The following is a 14,936-nucleotide window of genomic DNA, read 5'->3' as shown; positions in this document are numbered from 1 at the left end:
AACGTGGGGCCAGCCGGGTGGCGTAGTGGTTAAGTTCTCACCCTCCGCTTTGGCCGCCAGGGTTCGCAGGCTGGGATCTGGGCACGGAACTAGGCACCATTCATCAAGCCATGCTGTGGCAGGCGTCCCACATATAACATAGAGGAAGATGGGCACGGATGTTAGCTCAGGGCCAATCTTCCTCAGCAAAAAGAGGAGGATTGGCAACAGATGTCAGCTCAGGGCTAATCTTCCTCACAAAAAAAAAAAAAGTACATAAAACCAGCTACAGCAACTTGTGGGCCCCGCCCCTTCTTTCCTCACTGCTTTGGAGTTCTGGTGGAAGCTTGGGCAGAAACCATCAATGTCCTAAGAGCAGAGGAAATTGCGCCCTAGCTCACAAAGATACTTCAAGACAGCTGTTTAAGTTAGAATCTCTTCCCCCTCATCCCCAAAGCAAAGAGAAAAAAAATTAAATCACAATTCATCGGCACTCGCGTACACGGTCAGTAGAAGTTTAACTCTGTACTGTCAAGCAGTTTGACAATTACTTTATTCTTTCGTTTAAAAAAGGTCTGACGTGTACAAAAGAATATATGTTAATATAAGTTATAAAACATAATAAAATGAACACGTGTGAATGTACCACCCAATTTATGAAACAGAATATCAACCTGTACTATTGAAGCTTCCTCTGTGTTCTTCCCAGATCCCACCTTGTCCCTGCTTCCTCCTAGAGGTAATCACTATCCTGATTTTTTAAAATAATTTAAACTTTTCTTTATGTAATTGCCATATATATTCCGAAACAATATACTGTTTACTTTTGCTTGTCTTTCAATGATAAAATTATTTCCATGCTGCATTATATTGCTGCTTATTTTCAATCAACATGATGCTTCTAGAATCTATCCCTGTTGTGTGTAATTGTGTTTTATTTTCTCTGCCATCTAGCATTCCATTGTATAAATATACCATGGATTTATATATCCATTTTCCTGTTACAAATATTTAGATTATCACCCCTTACTATTATGTACATTGCTGTGAATATTCTTGTATAGTCTCCTGAATAATGTGTGCAAGAATTTTTCTAGGGTAGGATTGTTGGCCTGGAGGGTACACAAGACACAAAGAACTTTCCAAAGTGGTTGTGCCAGTATACACTCCCAGCAATATCTTCTCCTTAAGCTTGAGCACAGCACCTTCCTTATTTTCCCAAAGGACAGGTAAGACTAGGCTTCCATGTTAAAATTTTTTTTCAATAGGAGCAAGAGCATAATACAAGAAAAATCTTAAAACTAAATAGTATAATTCACTGTTGGCGTTCTTTGGTCATGTCCCTTCATTGGGGATCCTCTACTCAGTCACCTGTTCCACGGGCCAGCTCATTTTGCTGTGATAAAAGCCTCCTTTATCCAGTCTTGCCTTCCCCAGAGTCCTGTCTCTTTTTGTCTCCAGCTCTAATCAAAGAAAATAAAGACCCCTCCTCCAAAAACAACAACAACAAAGCAAACAAGCATTGACATGCTGCCTGCAAAGATGCAGCCTTGCCCACAATGTAGTCATCCTTTGACATCACTGTGCGCTGCAGTTGTCGGTAATTGTTCTGAGCTTCTTCATTCCAGAATGAATTTTTGCTTTACTCTCGTATACCCAGAAGACCCATTAAACTGTTTTTTCAAAAGAGCAGTCTTCCCCTAGAGATGAGTTTTATAATCATCCTTAGAGTAGTTCTGTTGGTTAAAGCCTCTTGGCTTGAAAGTAGCAGCAATTATCTCAAGCTAGCTTAAGCAGAAAAGGAGAATTTGTTCTAAGAATACAAGGATATCTTAAGACACCAGAAAAGAATTTCTCATTGGCCAAGTTTGGGTCAGGTGCCCTCCTCTAACCCAATCTAGAGAGGTGAAGTTATATTGTACCAAATGGCTTTCAATGAATCTTTGCTGTAGATGAGAGGGTCACTATTCACGCTTAATAAATGTTTTTCAAATGGGTGAATGATAAGGAAGATCCAGATCAACAATTTCTAAATAGCAAAACCAATAGTAGACATCCCATTTGCTCCTTTCCCCTTTCCAAAAAGAATCAACAATTATTTTGCCTCAATTATCTTTATAAAAACTCCATTCATTAATGCAAGATCTCAACTGTATATCTTTAATATGTATAATCATATATAAAATACATAATCTCTGGCCTCTGCCCACTAGATGATAGTAGCATTCCTTTCCTCCCCATTGTGACAAGCAAAAATGTCTCCAGATATTGCCAAATGTCCCCTGGGGAACAATATTGCCAAAATTAAGAACCACTGGTATAAAGTATGGCCTTAGTAAACTTTTAGTCTAATTGAAGACACAAAACATATCTGAAACGATTAGAGAACAAAAAAGTAAAACGACATACAAAATTACATTGTAAACAGTCATAAAATTTCCATTTTTGCCTGTAATATTCTTGGGGGAACATAGAAAAAAAATCACTTACCGCTTTATTCTGTTGGAAAACAATGGTGGTAATATACAAGAGCCTCATGTGTTCAATGTTTTTCAGATTTTTATCAGAAGATGCTACAGAGAAAACTACCTTAATTTTTCCCCCAAATTCCTCAGAATGCAACTGTATCTAACTGAAATTGTGAATCAATAACATGTTTTCTATGGTTTTATTGGCACAATTTCAGAAATCAGCTTTTTCTGTCTTTCTAATTGGTCTTTGGTTGGTAGGGGCCACCTAACCTCAGTTTTATCTTTGCCTACAGGCTTTTGATCTAATAGTAGTTAACATCTACATTCATCTATTCAACAAATATTTATTGAACACCTAGGTACCAAGTGGTGTGCTAGACACTGGGGATACGTGGTCAGCAAATAACAATAATGGTCCTTGGCTTCATGGAGCTTGCCATCTAGTAAGAAAAACAGACATTGATTAAACGTAAATTTACAAATGAATTAAGTCCTTTGAAGGAGATCACACAGTGCTGTGTGGTTCTATGATGGGCAGAATTTACCTCTTAAGGAGCTTAAGAAAGTTTCCTTGAGAAAGTGATAACAGTTGAAATCTAAGAAACACTAAGGGTAAAGGGGTCAGGAGGCTGTGAGGGGAGAGTGCTTTGAAAGCAGCGAGAAAAGTATGTACAAGACCCCATGGCAAGAATAGAAAAGGGGATATCTCTTAGGATTTTAGTTTAACAGTCCAGGGTTGAATGATAGTCATTTAGAGGAGGGCAGTGGTGGCTGAGATGAAGAGGATCAACTGAGAAAACAGCCAAAATGGGAATGCTGAAATAAATGGATGATTGTCTGGGAATCCTTTTGAAATGCAAATACTCATTCCTTTTCCTTCTTTATATTCAAATTACTCTGTATTAGTCCTTTTGCAAAGCAGGACACAAAGGTACAGAAAATCGAAGCTGAGTGGATATTGAGTTTCAGAAGAAGTAATATTGAACATCAATTCACCATGGTATAATCTGATAATGGTACTGGAAATTTTTCTCCACACTAAATCATTTAACTATAGTATGGTAAATACATACTGTAGGATACAAAAGCACGTTAAGAAGAAGAATGGCATGGTAGAAAGAGCGTTAGGCCGAGAGCAGTATACCTTGATCTAGCTCACAGTGAAACTAGCAGCTCACCCCTTTCAGCCCAACTCAGAAATAAGAACCAGAGAAATATTCTTTCTCAGACTGATCAAACCAGGTTACTGCTGGAATAATGAGTTAAGCTCTTAATTACTGGCCATTTCTACTTTTCCAAAAGTACTGTATCACTTTGTTACTCATAGTGGTCCTTGTGCCATTTTGTCCAGCAGAGTCAAGCCATGGGAGATCTTTTTGTGTGTGTGTGAGGAAGATCAGCGCTGAGCTAACATCCACGCCAATCCTCCTCTTTTTGCTGAGGAAGACTGGCCCTGGGCTAACATCCGTGCCCATCTTCCTCCACTTTATGTGGGAGGCCGCCACAGCATGGCCGGAGAAGCAGTGCCACGGTGCCAGGCCTAAGATCCCAACCAGGGCGCCAGCAGCGGAGCACACGCACTTAACCGCTTCGCCACGGGGCCGCCCCGCCCCCCTATGGGAGCTCTTAATATGGTGGGGGATTCACACTGAATTTGTGGACTGTAGTACTGGAAGCCCTCGTTATACCGCATAAAGTCTATAATTACACGCACATAATTTATGATATTTGGCACTTGTCAAAATGCAATTTTCTTCCCCTTTTTGTGTAGATAACTAAAAGGCATATAGTCTTCCATGTTTATTTAGTGTATATTAACTCATAGAAAATGGGAGAAGGGCAAATTATCATGTTAACAAGATTAGTTTTAAAATGTTTTTATATTTGGAATTGTTTCATTGGTTTTGCTGACAGAATTTCTTCACCCTTTAGAATCCGGAGCCACACAGAGCAGGATTCAAATGCCAGCTTTGTCATTTACTCTGCTACTTTGCAACTGTCTTATATTCTCAGGACTTCAGTTTCCTTACATAAAATGGAAATAATAATTTATTTTTTCGAGCTATTTTAGAACTATTGTAAGGATTAGAGCACATAAAGCACAGACCACAAAGTATGGCACAGTGAGCAGGACAGAGTAGTTTCTTATTAAAGGACAGTAGTATTTGCCCATTTATTTTCCTGTAAATACAAGATATATTGGGATACCTGTTGTAATTGCATTCAGGTGAAAACTGACTTGTGAGATAGATGGATATATTATAAAAAAATAATTCATAAATTGCCTAGCAGTAACATTTTGTATCTTATTACCTAGAGTATAGTTCGTTTCCTATCGCTTTTTAAACTTTTTATTTTAAAAATCGCAGCCAATGCCTGATTATTTAAGGCTTGATTATCCAGTTATGGACTACTTAGCCCCTTAATTTCTTGCTGTACGATAGAAAAAGCAGAGAGAATGGAAATGACTTCTGCAGAGACTGAATCATCTTTGTGATTCATGTAGTACCTAGCGCTTAGTATGTCCTAAATTTAAAAAGTAAATCAATTTAATCACTTTTTAGTAACTCCAGTTTTAGAAGTCTTGGGTAAGACCAAAGGTAAAAACGAGACTCTTTGAGCTCTGTTATTTTGTTTTTCACTGTCACTATCTCTAGCCTTTTCTTTCTTTTTTTTTTTTTTTTTAAAGATTTTATTTATTTTATTTTTTCCCCCCAAAGCCCCAGTGGATAGTATGTCGTAGCTGCACATCCTTCTAGTTGCTGTATGCGGGACTCGGCCTCAGGATGAACGGAGAAGTGGTGCCTCGATGCGCACCCAGGATCCGAACCCAGGCCACCAGCATCGCAGCGCGCGCACTTAACCACCAAGCCACAGGGCTGGCCCGTATCTCTAGCCTTTTCACAACTGAGTTTTGACTATGCCAGAGACATTTAATTAAATGCTTAGAATAGTGTTGAATAGAACACACATTGATTCTTATTCAGGATGATTCAAGTATGACCTTAATTTCTAGAAAAATAAAACTAAGTCCAAAATACTTGGGTGAATTTTGTGTCCTGTGGGAGAAACAAAAGAAGACAGAGAGAGATAATTCCAGCCTTCAGGGAGTTTACAAACCTGTAAAATCAGATTTAACTTGCATATTAACAACTGTAGAAAAAAAATTTTTTTTTTAAGGAAGATCAGCCCTGAGCTAATATCCATGCTAATCCTCCTCTTTTTGCTGAGGAAGACCAGCTCTGAACTAACATCTATTGCCAATCCTCCTCCTTTTTTTTCCCCAAAGCGCCAGTAGATAGTTGTATGTCATAGTTGCACATCCTTCTAGTTGCTGTATGTGGGATGCCGCCTCAGCATGGCTGGGGAAGCGGTGCATTGGTGCGCGCCCGGGATCTGAACCCGGGCCGCCAGTAGTGGAGCATGCGCACTTAACCACTAAGCCACGGGGCCGGCCCATAGAGAAATTTTAAAAGGGAGCAAAAAGGAGAAGGTACAGAACAATACAAATAGTATCCTACCATTTATGTTTTAAAAAACGTACACACACACACCTATATATATGTGCTGAGTTTTGCACCGACTCTCTGGAAATGTACACCAGTCACTAATAACAATGATTGTTTCTGGTAAAGGGCCATGGAGGACTGGGTGGTCAGGGGTTGGATGAAGACTCTTGGCTGTATAGCCTTTAATACTATTTCATTTCTTTAAAATCCATGTTCATGTACTACCTCTTAAAAAACTTTCTGCTGGTAAGGGAGTAAAATGCTTCATTATCATTTCTGAGCTCAAATTCAAACTTCTAAGATGATGTATTTTTTAAGGAGGCTATTTATAATGCAGTGAAATCATAATTATACTGATTTGTTGGAAAGAGGACTCAAACTCAGGGCTGTCAGATTTTAGTACAGCCTCTGCCACTACCTACCTCTGCGATCTTAAGCAGGTCACTTATGAGTTTTGTTTGTTTGTTTGTTTTTGGGGGTGGGGGGAGGGAATAGACTAAATGGCCTTTGAGATTCTTAAAGTCAACGGTCAATTATTAGCAGCTGATTGGTCTAAATTTATTTATTAGGTCCAAATTTATTGTTGCTTAAAAATATTTATTACATTAGATACAACCAAAATGTCCATCAATAGGAAACAAGTTAAATTAATTATGATACATCCACTAAATGGAATACTATGTGTTCATACAAAAGAATAAGAAAGCTCTTTAACTGCCAAAGGGGAAAGATCTCCAAGATATATGTTAAGTAAAAACAGCAAGGTGCTCCTAGATACAGAGATTAGATTGGTGTTACCAGAGGGGAAGTGGGGAGGGAGGAGGGTGAAAGGGGTGACTGGGCACGTGTGTATGGTGATGGATGGTAATTAGTCTCTGAGTGATGAACATGATGTAATCTAACAAATCAAAATATGATATACACCTGAAATTTTAAAAAAAGCAAGGTGCTAAACAGTATATAAAGAAACAATGGGAAAAAAACGATATAAGCACTTTATATATATATAAATAAATATATATAATGAATATATTTATATATATATATGAATGAAAGAATTTACAAGAAACTAATAACATTTTTAATGTCTACTAGTAGCACTGTGCTGAGGGTTGTACCAAGACTTCACTATGTGCCATTTTATGCTTTTTGAATTTTGTAATATGGAAATATATTACCTAGTCAAAGATTTAAATTTTAAAAATCTGTTCATCCTATAAAAACATTTCTTTGAAAATGTGGAAAAAATAAACCAGAAAAGTTTAGTGTCTTTAAAATATATAAACACCTATATTCATTAAGATGATTAAAGCTGTTTCTATTTTTCTTTCAAGGTGACCATCTTCTTCTACTAGGCATTGTCAGTAGCACCTGAGGTTCACTAATCATGGTTCTTAAGAACCACCTTTATTTACCCAAGATGAAATCCAGTCATACTGGTATTGATTAGCCCTTGCAAGATAAAAGGCTTTTCTGTGGGTTCCTGCAAACCCACACACACTCCTCTACAATGTCCTTTGAACTTAATCTAGTCCTTTGTTCCGTAGTACTTTAAAGTTGATTTTTCTCTAAGTTCCTAAATGTAGTTCTTGAGTTATTAAAACAACTGTGCTTACCTTATGTTGTATAGAGAAGCTCAACTGTCGCATATATTTATTACATAAATTTATCAATGTCATATGGCTTATAAATTGCTGGTTTAATACAATTATGCTTTTTTTTAAATTGTGGCAAAATACACATAAAATTTAGCATCTTAACCATTTTTAAGTGTATAGTTCAGTAGTGTTAAGCACATTCACATTGTTGTGCAACCAATTTCCAGAACTCCCATCATTTGAAATTCTATACTCATTAAACAACTCCCCATTCCCAACTTGCCCTAGCCCCTGGCAACCACCATTCTACTTTCTGTCTCTACGAATTTGATTCTTCAGAAACCTCATATAAGTGAAATCATAGAATATTTGTCCTGTTGTGACTGGCTTATTTCACTTAGCATAATGTGTTTCCAATTATTCTTTTTTCCAAGCATCTGCAATGCATAAAGTCTTCCAGCTTGAGTTAATGTTTAATAATTACAAATATAGAAAGACTGAAGCATAGGACAGAAAAGGGGAAGAAATACAAAAACAGCTAAAATTTTTAGAAGTTTCAATCCAAAGTATTACACCACCTAAAAATGTACTTTTACCTATAATTGGAAATTTCAAAAGGAAACTATCCCTGTATATATATTAGAGCATTCGTACATAAATGATCCACCGACAAAAGAAAGAACATGAGAGGAGCACAGTCCCAAAAGAATTTTATTTGATTATCATTAAAATACACAATCAAATCAGATTTTAAATCCTTGGGAAAAAGGGAAACTCATATGTTACTTAAATCAAATAAACATATAAATATAAATTGTAGTATGTTATAATGTATTGATTGTGTTGACCTTTCTGATAGCTAATGAGGTTACAAAGTATCCTTAAATACAAGGAGTTGCATTTTTCAACTTCCATTCTTGTGGGAATTGTACTTACATCTTCACCCAGAGTATTAGAGACATTATTTTCCATTTGGAATGCTTTCACATGAGAAGTCTATTTAAAAAACCAACTTATTCTAAAACAAAGTTCATTGGAATTGCATAGTTTATTATGGCTTGCAATGCTGGCAATAAATAACTATTATCTGAAGCTGAAAGCCTCTCCTCAACACTGAAACACATATACTTGGCAGAGGCAGTCTAGTAAGTCTGCTGGTCTGAAAACAGTCAGGACTCCAGATGGAGGTTTCCCAAATGAGATTAAGGTAAGTATTTGTGCTTTTATAAAGTTGGCACTTAAATCTGCAGAAACGCTGGTGAGTTCTGGAAAGAAAAAAGCAATTTTTATTAGAGATATTAATAAACAATGAGTGCAACAAAAAAATTAGACTTGTTGATTTTCATTCTTTCTCTGGGAGTAAAGGTTTAAATAGAGAAGTAACCCATAGACTGATCTGGAGTATTACAGCTCAAGTTACAATTAGCAGACTTAAGAAAATGGCTCATTAATAACTTTAACTTGGAAAGAAAGCTTATAATATACACCTTAAAACAAATTATACATCAATTGTACAACAATTCCAGCTCCTCCATCTCTGTGACATTGCGAAAATTACTTAACCTCTCTATCAAATCTACCTTCCTTGAGGTGGAGATAATAATAGTGCCTACCTCTGATTGTTGTGATGAATGAGATAATGCCTGTAAATTACTTAGTACAGTGTGTAGTGTATTATAAACACCCAATAAATGTTAGCTATTATTATTAATAAATGCCCCGTGTGTGTTAATTCAAAGATGATACAAAATGGGAATAGAAAGATGAATAAAACAAAGATGAGTAAGATCCTCACAGTCTAGTGGAGAAGATACCATTCCTCTGTAAGAGGTAACGAGCCATCTGAGGATCAAAACAAGATTTTTTTTTTTAAGCACCTCATGAACTACACAGCAATTTTTTATTATTCTAGAGTTTCTAAACCTTACACGTTTTGGGCTGGTTAACTGCGTTGTGAGGAGCTGGCCTGTGCATTGTAGCACCTCTACCCACTAGATTGCCAATAGCAACCCTCCCTCCTCTGCAGTTTTGTATTGCTGTGGGCTATCACTGCGAGCCTCAAAGACCAAGCCTGAGCATCAGTTTCCACCCCAGCTCCTCCTGGAGCTCCCAGAGCCTGCCTGTCTGGCCAGAGGTTTGCTCAGGGCCTGAGCATTACCACCTACACATTGGAGACTCCGCTGTTGGCAAATGGCAGACACCAAACAGTGGAATCAGAATCCAGGAGTCAGAGACTCGGCAAATCACCTCTCCTCAGGCCAACAGACCAAGATGAGACGGGCAGGTTCTCTGAGAACAGAGAACGGCCCCCTCAGATCTGGCTGTCACTGGGGCAGAGTGAAATATACCATGTTGGCCTGACCGGCCAGACCCCTCTCCATTTCCTTTGGGCCAGTTGCTCTTCGTCAGGTGAATGACTCAACTGGAGTCAAAGCAACTGTACAGCCTAAAAGCAAACAGGGAGAGCAGGAGTTTCCTCTCTTGTTATATAAGCACCCACATAATATCCTTGATTTTGTCTTTTGGCCCACAGAGCCTAAAATATTTACTAGCTGGGCCTTTATAGAAAAAAATTATCAACCTCTATTTTACATAAGTACTTATCCTACCTTCAATATAGAGAAATGGGTCACAACATTTGGTTTTTATTCTACCTGATGTCATCTTTGTAGCAAAAAAATGTTATGTACAAGTAAATAAACACTTGAAAGTGTTTTCCAAGATGAATACCCATCGAGCCTACCCTTGGGTTAGAAACCGTTGCTAACGTCTAAGAGGTCTGTTTTCAGCTTAGAACTAACTGGGAGAGACCTTAGCAATTATTCTCTAATTATTGGCCTATTGCCATTACTTTATAACAGAGCCCACAGGTAGAATTATGAACACAGCTTACCCTGCTTAAAAAGCCTTCAAAGGTTTCTCTCTCATTCTCATTCTCTCTCTCTCCAACCTCTGAGTCCCAAGCACCCTTGCTGATAACATCAGATTACCCTTTCCCAAATGTATCCTCAACAAGCCATGGATTGTTATACCTCTGTGCCTTTTAGTTGATGCTTTTGCCTTTGCGTGGAATTTTCTTCCTATCTTCTTCACCCAATGAACACCTACTTTAGGATCCAATTCAAAATCCCTCATCCAGCCCACACCTGTATTCTGAAAGCACTTTGACTAGAGATCTGTTATATCATTCTGTGTTAGTTATTCTTACGTCTGTTTCCCTTGATAAAGCGTGAGTGCTTAGAGAGAAGGGGCATCTTATTTACCTCTGAATCCCCACTGCTGAACATAATGCCTGCCACTTGCTACAAATTCAATAAATGTCTGGTCAATGATTTAATTATTTGAAGGGTACTGCATGGTTCTCCCTGTCCAAAAATAATTCTTTCACTAAAAATTATTAGGTAGGTACCAGCCTACCCTTTCTCTTTCCTTGTCTAAAATTTTCTCCTCTTTAGAGTCATTCCTTTGAGTTAGAGAACAAAGTCCATAAGCTTTCTGATGGCGATATCTGCACACTTTCACCTTTATATGTGTTCACCATTATTCCTGGCACTTAGTGCTCAAGTCTCCTTCAATAATTACATGGAGAATTATTTCAATCATAGAAATTACCTGAAAGAACAGAATTAATGGGAAAAAAATTAATGATTTTTTTCAGTAATACTAAATCCTTTCCTTCTGCAATTATGATGGTTTGTTAGTGTTTCGCTCTTGTTTTTAAGAGAAATAAACATAAATTGCTGAATGTATTTTATTTTAGAATCCAAGTGTCCAAACTGTACAAAACCAAAAGAGCCAAAATGCTTTACCCCTATAGATTATCTGTAGAATATGTACGTATGTATACACCTAGAAAGAGAGTGTATACACATTCTCTTAAAGGAGAGTTGGAGAAAATTATAAGGGAATTAAGAGTTTGACTTCCACCTAATGATTCAGTTGTATCCCACACTGGAAATGAAACCAACCAATGTGAAATAAGGATGAACACCTTCTTGGATAGTATGTTAGCAGTATTTAAACAACAAGGAGCATAACATAACCTCCAAAGTATTGCTCTGCCCCATAATCTTTTCCCTCTCCCCTCAAAGAGCAGGAACTTATGCAACAGGATTAGAAAGAAAGACCAGGAAATTGATCCTCAGCACTTTATACTATTATGACATATTATGACAGCACCTAACCCATGGAGAAGCAGGGTCTCCAATTCTGACCTTCACATGACCTTTTGTACCATTCTAATTGACAAGGGGTTGGGGAGTTAAGTGGAATACATCCTTAATAGCCTTAACCATAAGGTTCATCAAACAGGTTAGCACAAAGGGTTTTCTGATTTAGTGGAAAGTTCGACTGCCATTTATTTAGTACAAATAACCAAATGTTTTCCGAACTTCAGAATTGTTCTAAGTTTCACTATACAAAATACCTTTAAGTTGACTCATGTAAAGTGTTTTTTTCCTTAAATAAATGTATTTCAAAAAGCAACCATCACCGTTGTAAATAGAAAAGCTAGTATTACTGGTCATAAATAGAAGTTATCCATTAAAATATCTCTGTTAACACAAATGGTATTAAATCCTAGCTGGAGGCAGCTGTTGCCTACCAAAACCTTAGAGAGGTGTTAGAGATCACCAACCCCAAACTAAGGGCATTCTCCTTGATATAATCAAAAAGATTGAATAAGAAGTGAAAAGGGAATAACTTTCCCACTAGAGGGCTCATTGCTATTTAATGCTGTGTCCCCGTACCACCTAAAATCATCTTGTTTCAGAGATGCTGCAGAGTCTCCCTCCCTCCCCACCTTAGAGCTCCTGAAGGAATGTAATTACCACCTCTCCCTGCTAAGCCTAAATAAAAGAACCCATCTCACTGTCTGGTGGAGGAGGTAAAACCTTAACAGCACTCACCCACTCGGAGCACTAGGTTTCAAAACCTACCAAAGTTCAAAAGATCTAATCCCTGAAGGAAAAGGCCACTTCACCTCCACTAACTTAATTTTTTTGAACAGAAGGGGTGGAGGAAACCACCAGAACAGAGACCCGGAAACCGTTAAGGAATATTCCTCCAAAGGCACTTACTTGGCAGAGGCCTGAGCAGCCACTCGGACGGTTGGGGTCTGGTTCTGTGCTAGAGAGCAGGACTTTTCTTCTCCGAGGCTGGGGCGGGTGCACTCTCGGAGGGTACTGACTGCTGGGCCTGAGTGGCTGGAGCTGGGGGCTCAGGGAGTGGGGACGCAGTGTCAAGGAGATCCCGACTTAGCTCCTGGCCCGCTGGTGGCGGAGTCTCGAAAGCCTGAGCAACTGGCTGCTTACGAAATTCCTCTGTAGATGCAGCCTGGCCTGGAGCAATCTCTTGGACCAAAGAGCTGCTGTGGGGGGCCTGCTGGGTGGGATATAGAGCCTGCAAGTCCCAGACAGCAGGAGCGGCCCACAGGTCCATAGGTTGGGTCTGAAAAGGCTGAGCTGGCAGAAGCTGGATCAGAGGGAGTGGGGTGGCCCCAGCCTGGGCTTGGGAAGCCTGTACAGGCTGAGTTTGAGAGTCCCAAGAAACATTCTGGAGCTGGCTCTGGGAGGCTAGTGGGACTGGGAGGCGGCTCTGTGCAGGTGGAGGCACCAGTGGGTGGCTCTGAGAGGCCACAGGCACCAGAGTCTGACTCGTAGAGGACAAGGGGACAGCAGATAGGCTCTGGGAGGCAAGGATGAGTGGAAGCTGACTGGTAGAGGCCAAGGGAACAGCAGGCTGGCTTGCAGAGGCAAGAGTGACTGGAGGCTGGCTCACAGAGGCCCAGGAAAGGACGGAATGGCTCTTCGAAGTAAGAATAGCCAGAGGCTGGCAAGTAGAGGCCAAGGGAACTACGGGCAGGCTCTCTGACGGGAGGATGGCTAGAGGCGGAGCCTGGTCCAGAGGAGACAGAGAGAACTCAGGCTGCACCAGACGCGCAGATGGTCGTTTAACAAATCTTGGCAGCCCAGCCTCGGGGTCCAGAGGACCAGCATCAGGCCCTGGGGGGCGAACTGCCTCGGAACTTGCGACAGTTTCAGCTTTGGGGCCCAGATCCCCTCTGCAAACATCCTGGGCGCCGCCGCTCTCCTGGACACTTCTCATTCCGTCTTTGTCCTGGGCCTCCTTTTCCAGCTGTCTTTCCACCTGGTCCGTGACGGTCATACTCAGAGAAGCCGTCCTCTGAACGACCCTCCTGGGGCGCCGCCGCCGCCGGATCCGCAGAAGGGTGGTGGAGACGCTGCAGACGGTGAAGGATAGGCGGTGGCCCACGCCCTGGCTGAGGGCTTCCACCACGGTGGAGGAGGGCACGGGGAAGGGCCTCTTCAGGGCGTCCTCGGCGCTCAGCTCGATGTTGCCGGTGTACCAGAAGACCCACCAGAGGAGGCTGAAGAAGATGATGATGGAACCCAGGTAGAGCAGCAGGTCGTAGAACAGCAGGTCAGCGAAGACCCCGGTGAACAGCACTGTCAGGCCCACCGTGTCGAAGACCACGCCCAGCCAAAAGAAATGCCGGCAACGGCCCAGGCGCGTCCACCTCCTGGTCCCATCGGAGGAGTTTCTTGAAAGCTCCATGAGCTCCCACGGTCGCCGCCGCCAGGTCCGCAAAGGCAACCAGGCGGGCGGCGCTGCCACAGGCCGGCTGTGGCCGCTGCGTCCCCATGGCAACGCCTGGGGGCGGGGGGTGAGCCGCGCAGGGGGCGGGGCCAGAGGGCGGGAAAGCCGGGCCGCCTCTCACCTGAGGGGAAAAGGGCTCCGCCCAGGAGAGGGCGCATGCGCGGTACGCCCCGTCGCCCTCGGGGCCGCGTTCTCCGCATGCGCGGTGTCTCTTCTCGGTGTGTCACTCGTGTTCTCCCGCTACACGCAGCTTGGGGCGCTGGGGCGCTGCGTGTGGAGAATTTACTTCTCAGGAGTGTGGTCTTTGTCCCCGCCACCTGGGAGGGAAATATCTACATTCCTCACCCCGCGCCTGCGCTTCCAAAGTGAGGGGGAGATCTGAAGGAGAGCGAAGGGCCGGGACCCTCTTCTAGTAACTTCCTCCTGTCCGCTAGGAGTACAGCGTGGCCTCAGGTGCTGCCACTTTCTGTGGAGTTAATGGTTTTCCTTTGTTTGGGTGAAGAAGTGGCTAGATTAGGGTGTCTTGGTAGACAGCTGTTAAGTTCAATCTTATTTGCTCCGTGGTGACTGGCCCGTCACATACTTGAGCTGGCTGACAGCACACCTGCAGGTGAATTCTCTGAGGGTTTGCCCGCCCTCTCCAGTTTCTTGCCCTTTACCGTTTTTGTTGTCTTGTCTGCCCAGACCCTTGGGAATACTTAAATGATTCCTTTCCCCAGTATTCCCAACAGAGTAAGATAGGAAAACTGTGTCAAAAATAG

The 14,936-nt window shown here is 41.3% G+C and overlaps 1 protein-coding gene across 1 annotated transcript; it reads right to left on the bottom strand.

Moving 5' to 3' along the window:
• Nucleotides 1–8,250: 8,250 nt before the first annotated feature.
• On the bottom strand, nucleotides 8,251–14,175 carry LOC106803767 (uncharacterized). The gene is made up of 2 exons (XM_087449194.1): nucleotides 12,636–14,175; nucleotides 8,251–8,822 (listed from the first exon to the last, which is right to left on the bottom strand). The coding sequence occupies exon 1, from the start codon at nucleotides 14,131–14,133 to the stop codon at nucleotides 12,685–12,687; it is 1,449 nt and encodes a 482-aa protein (XP_087305320.1). The 5' UTR covers nucleotides 14,134–14,175; the 3' UTR covers nucleotides 8,251–8,822; nucleotides 12,636–12,684.
• Between the last annotated feature and the right edge of the window lie 761 nt (nucleotides 14,176–14,936).

This window comes from Ceratotherium simum, chromosome 26 (genome assembly GCF_057802395.1).
Source record: "Ceratotherium simum simum isolate JZ-2026a chromosome 26, ASM5780239v1, whole genome shotgun sequence".
In the NCBI taxonomy this organism is placed as follows: Eukaryota; Metazoa; Chordata; class Mammalia; order Perissodactyla; family Rhinocerotidae; genus Ceratotherium; species Ceratotherium simum.
This window is presented reverse-complemented; position numbering and strand designations above follow the sequence as displayed.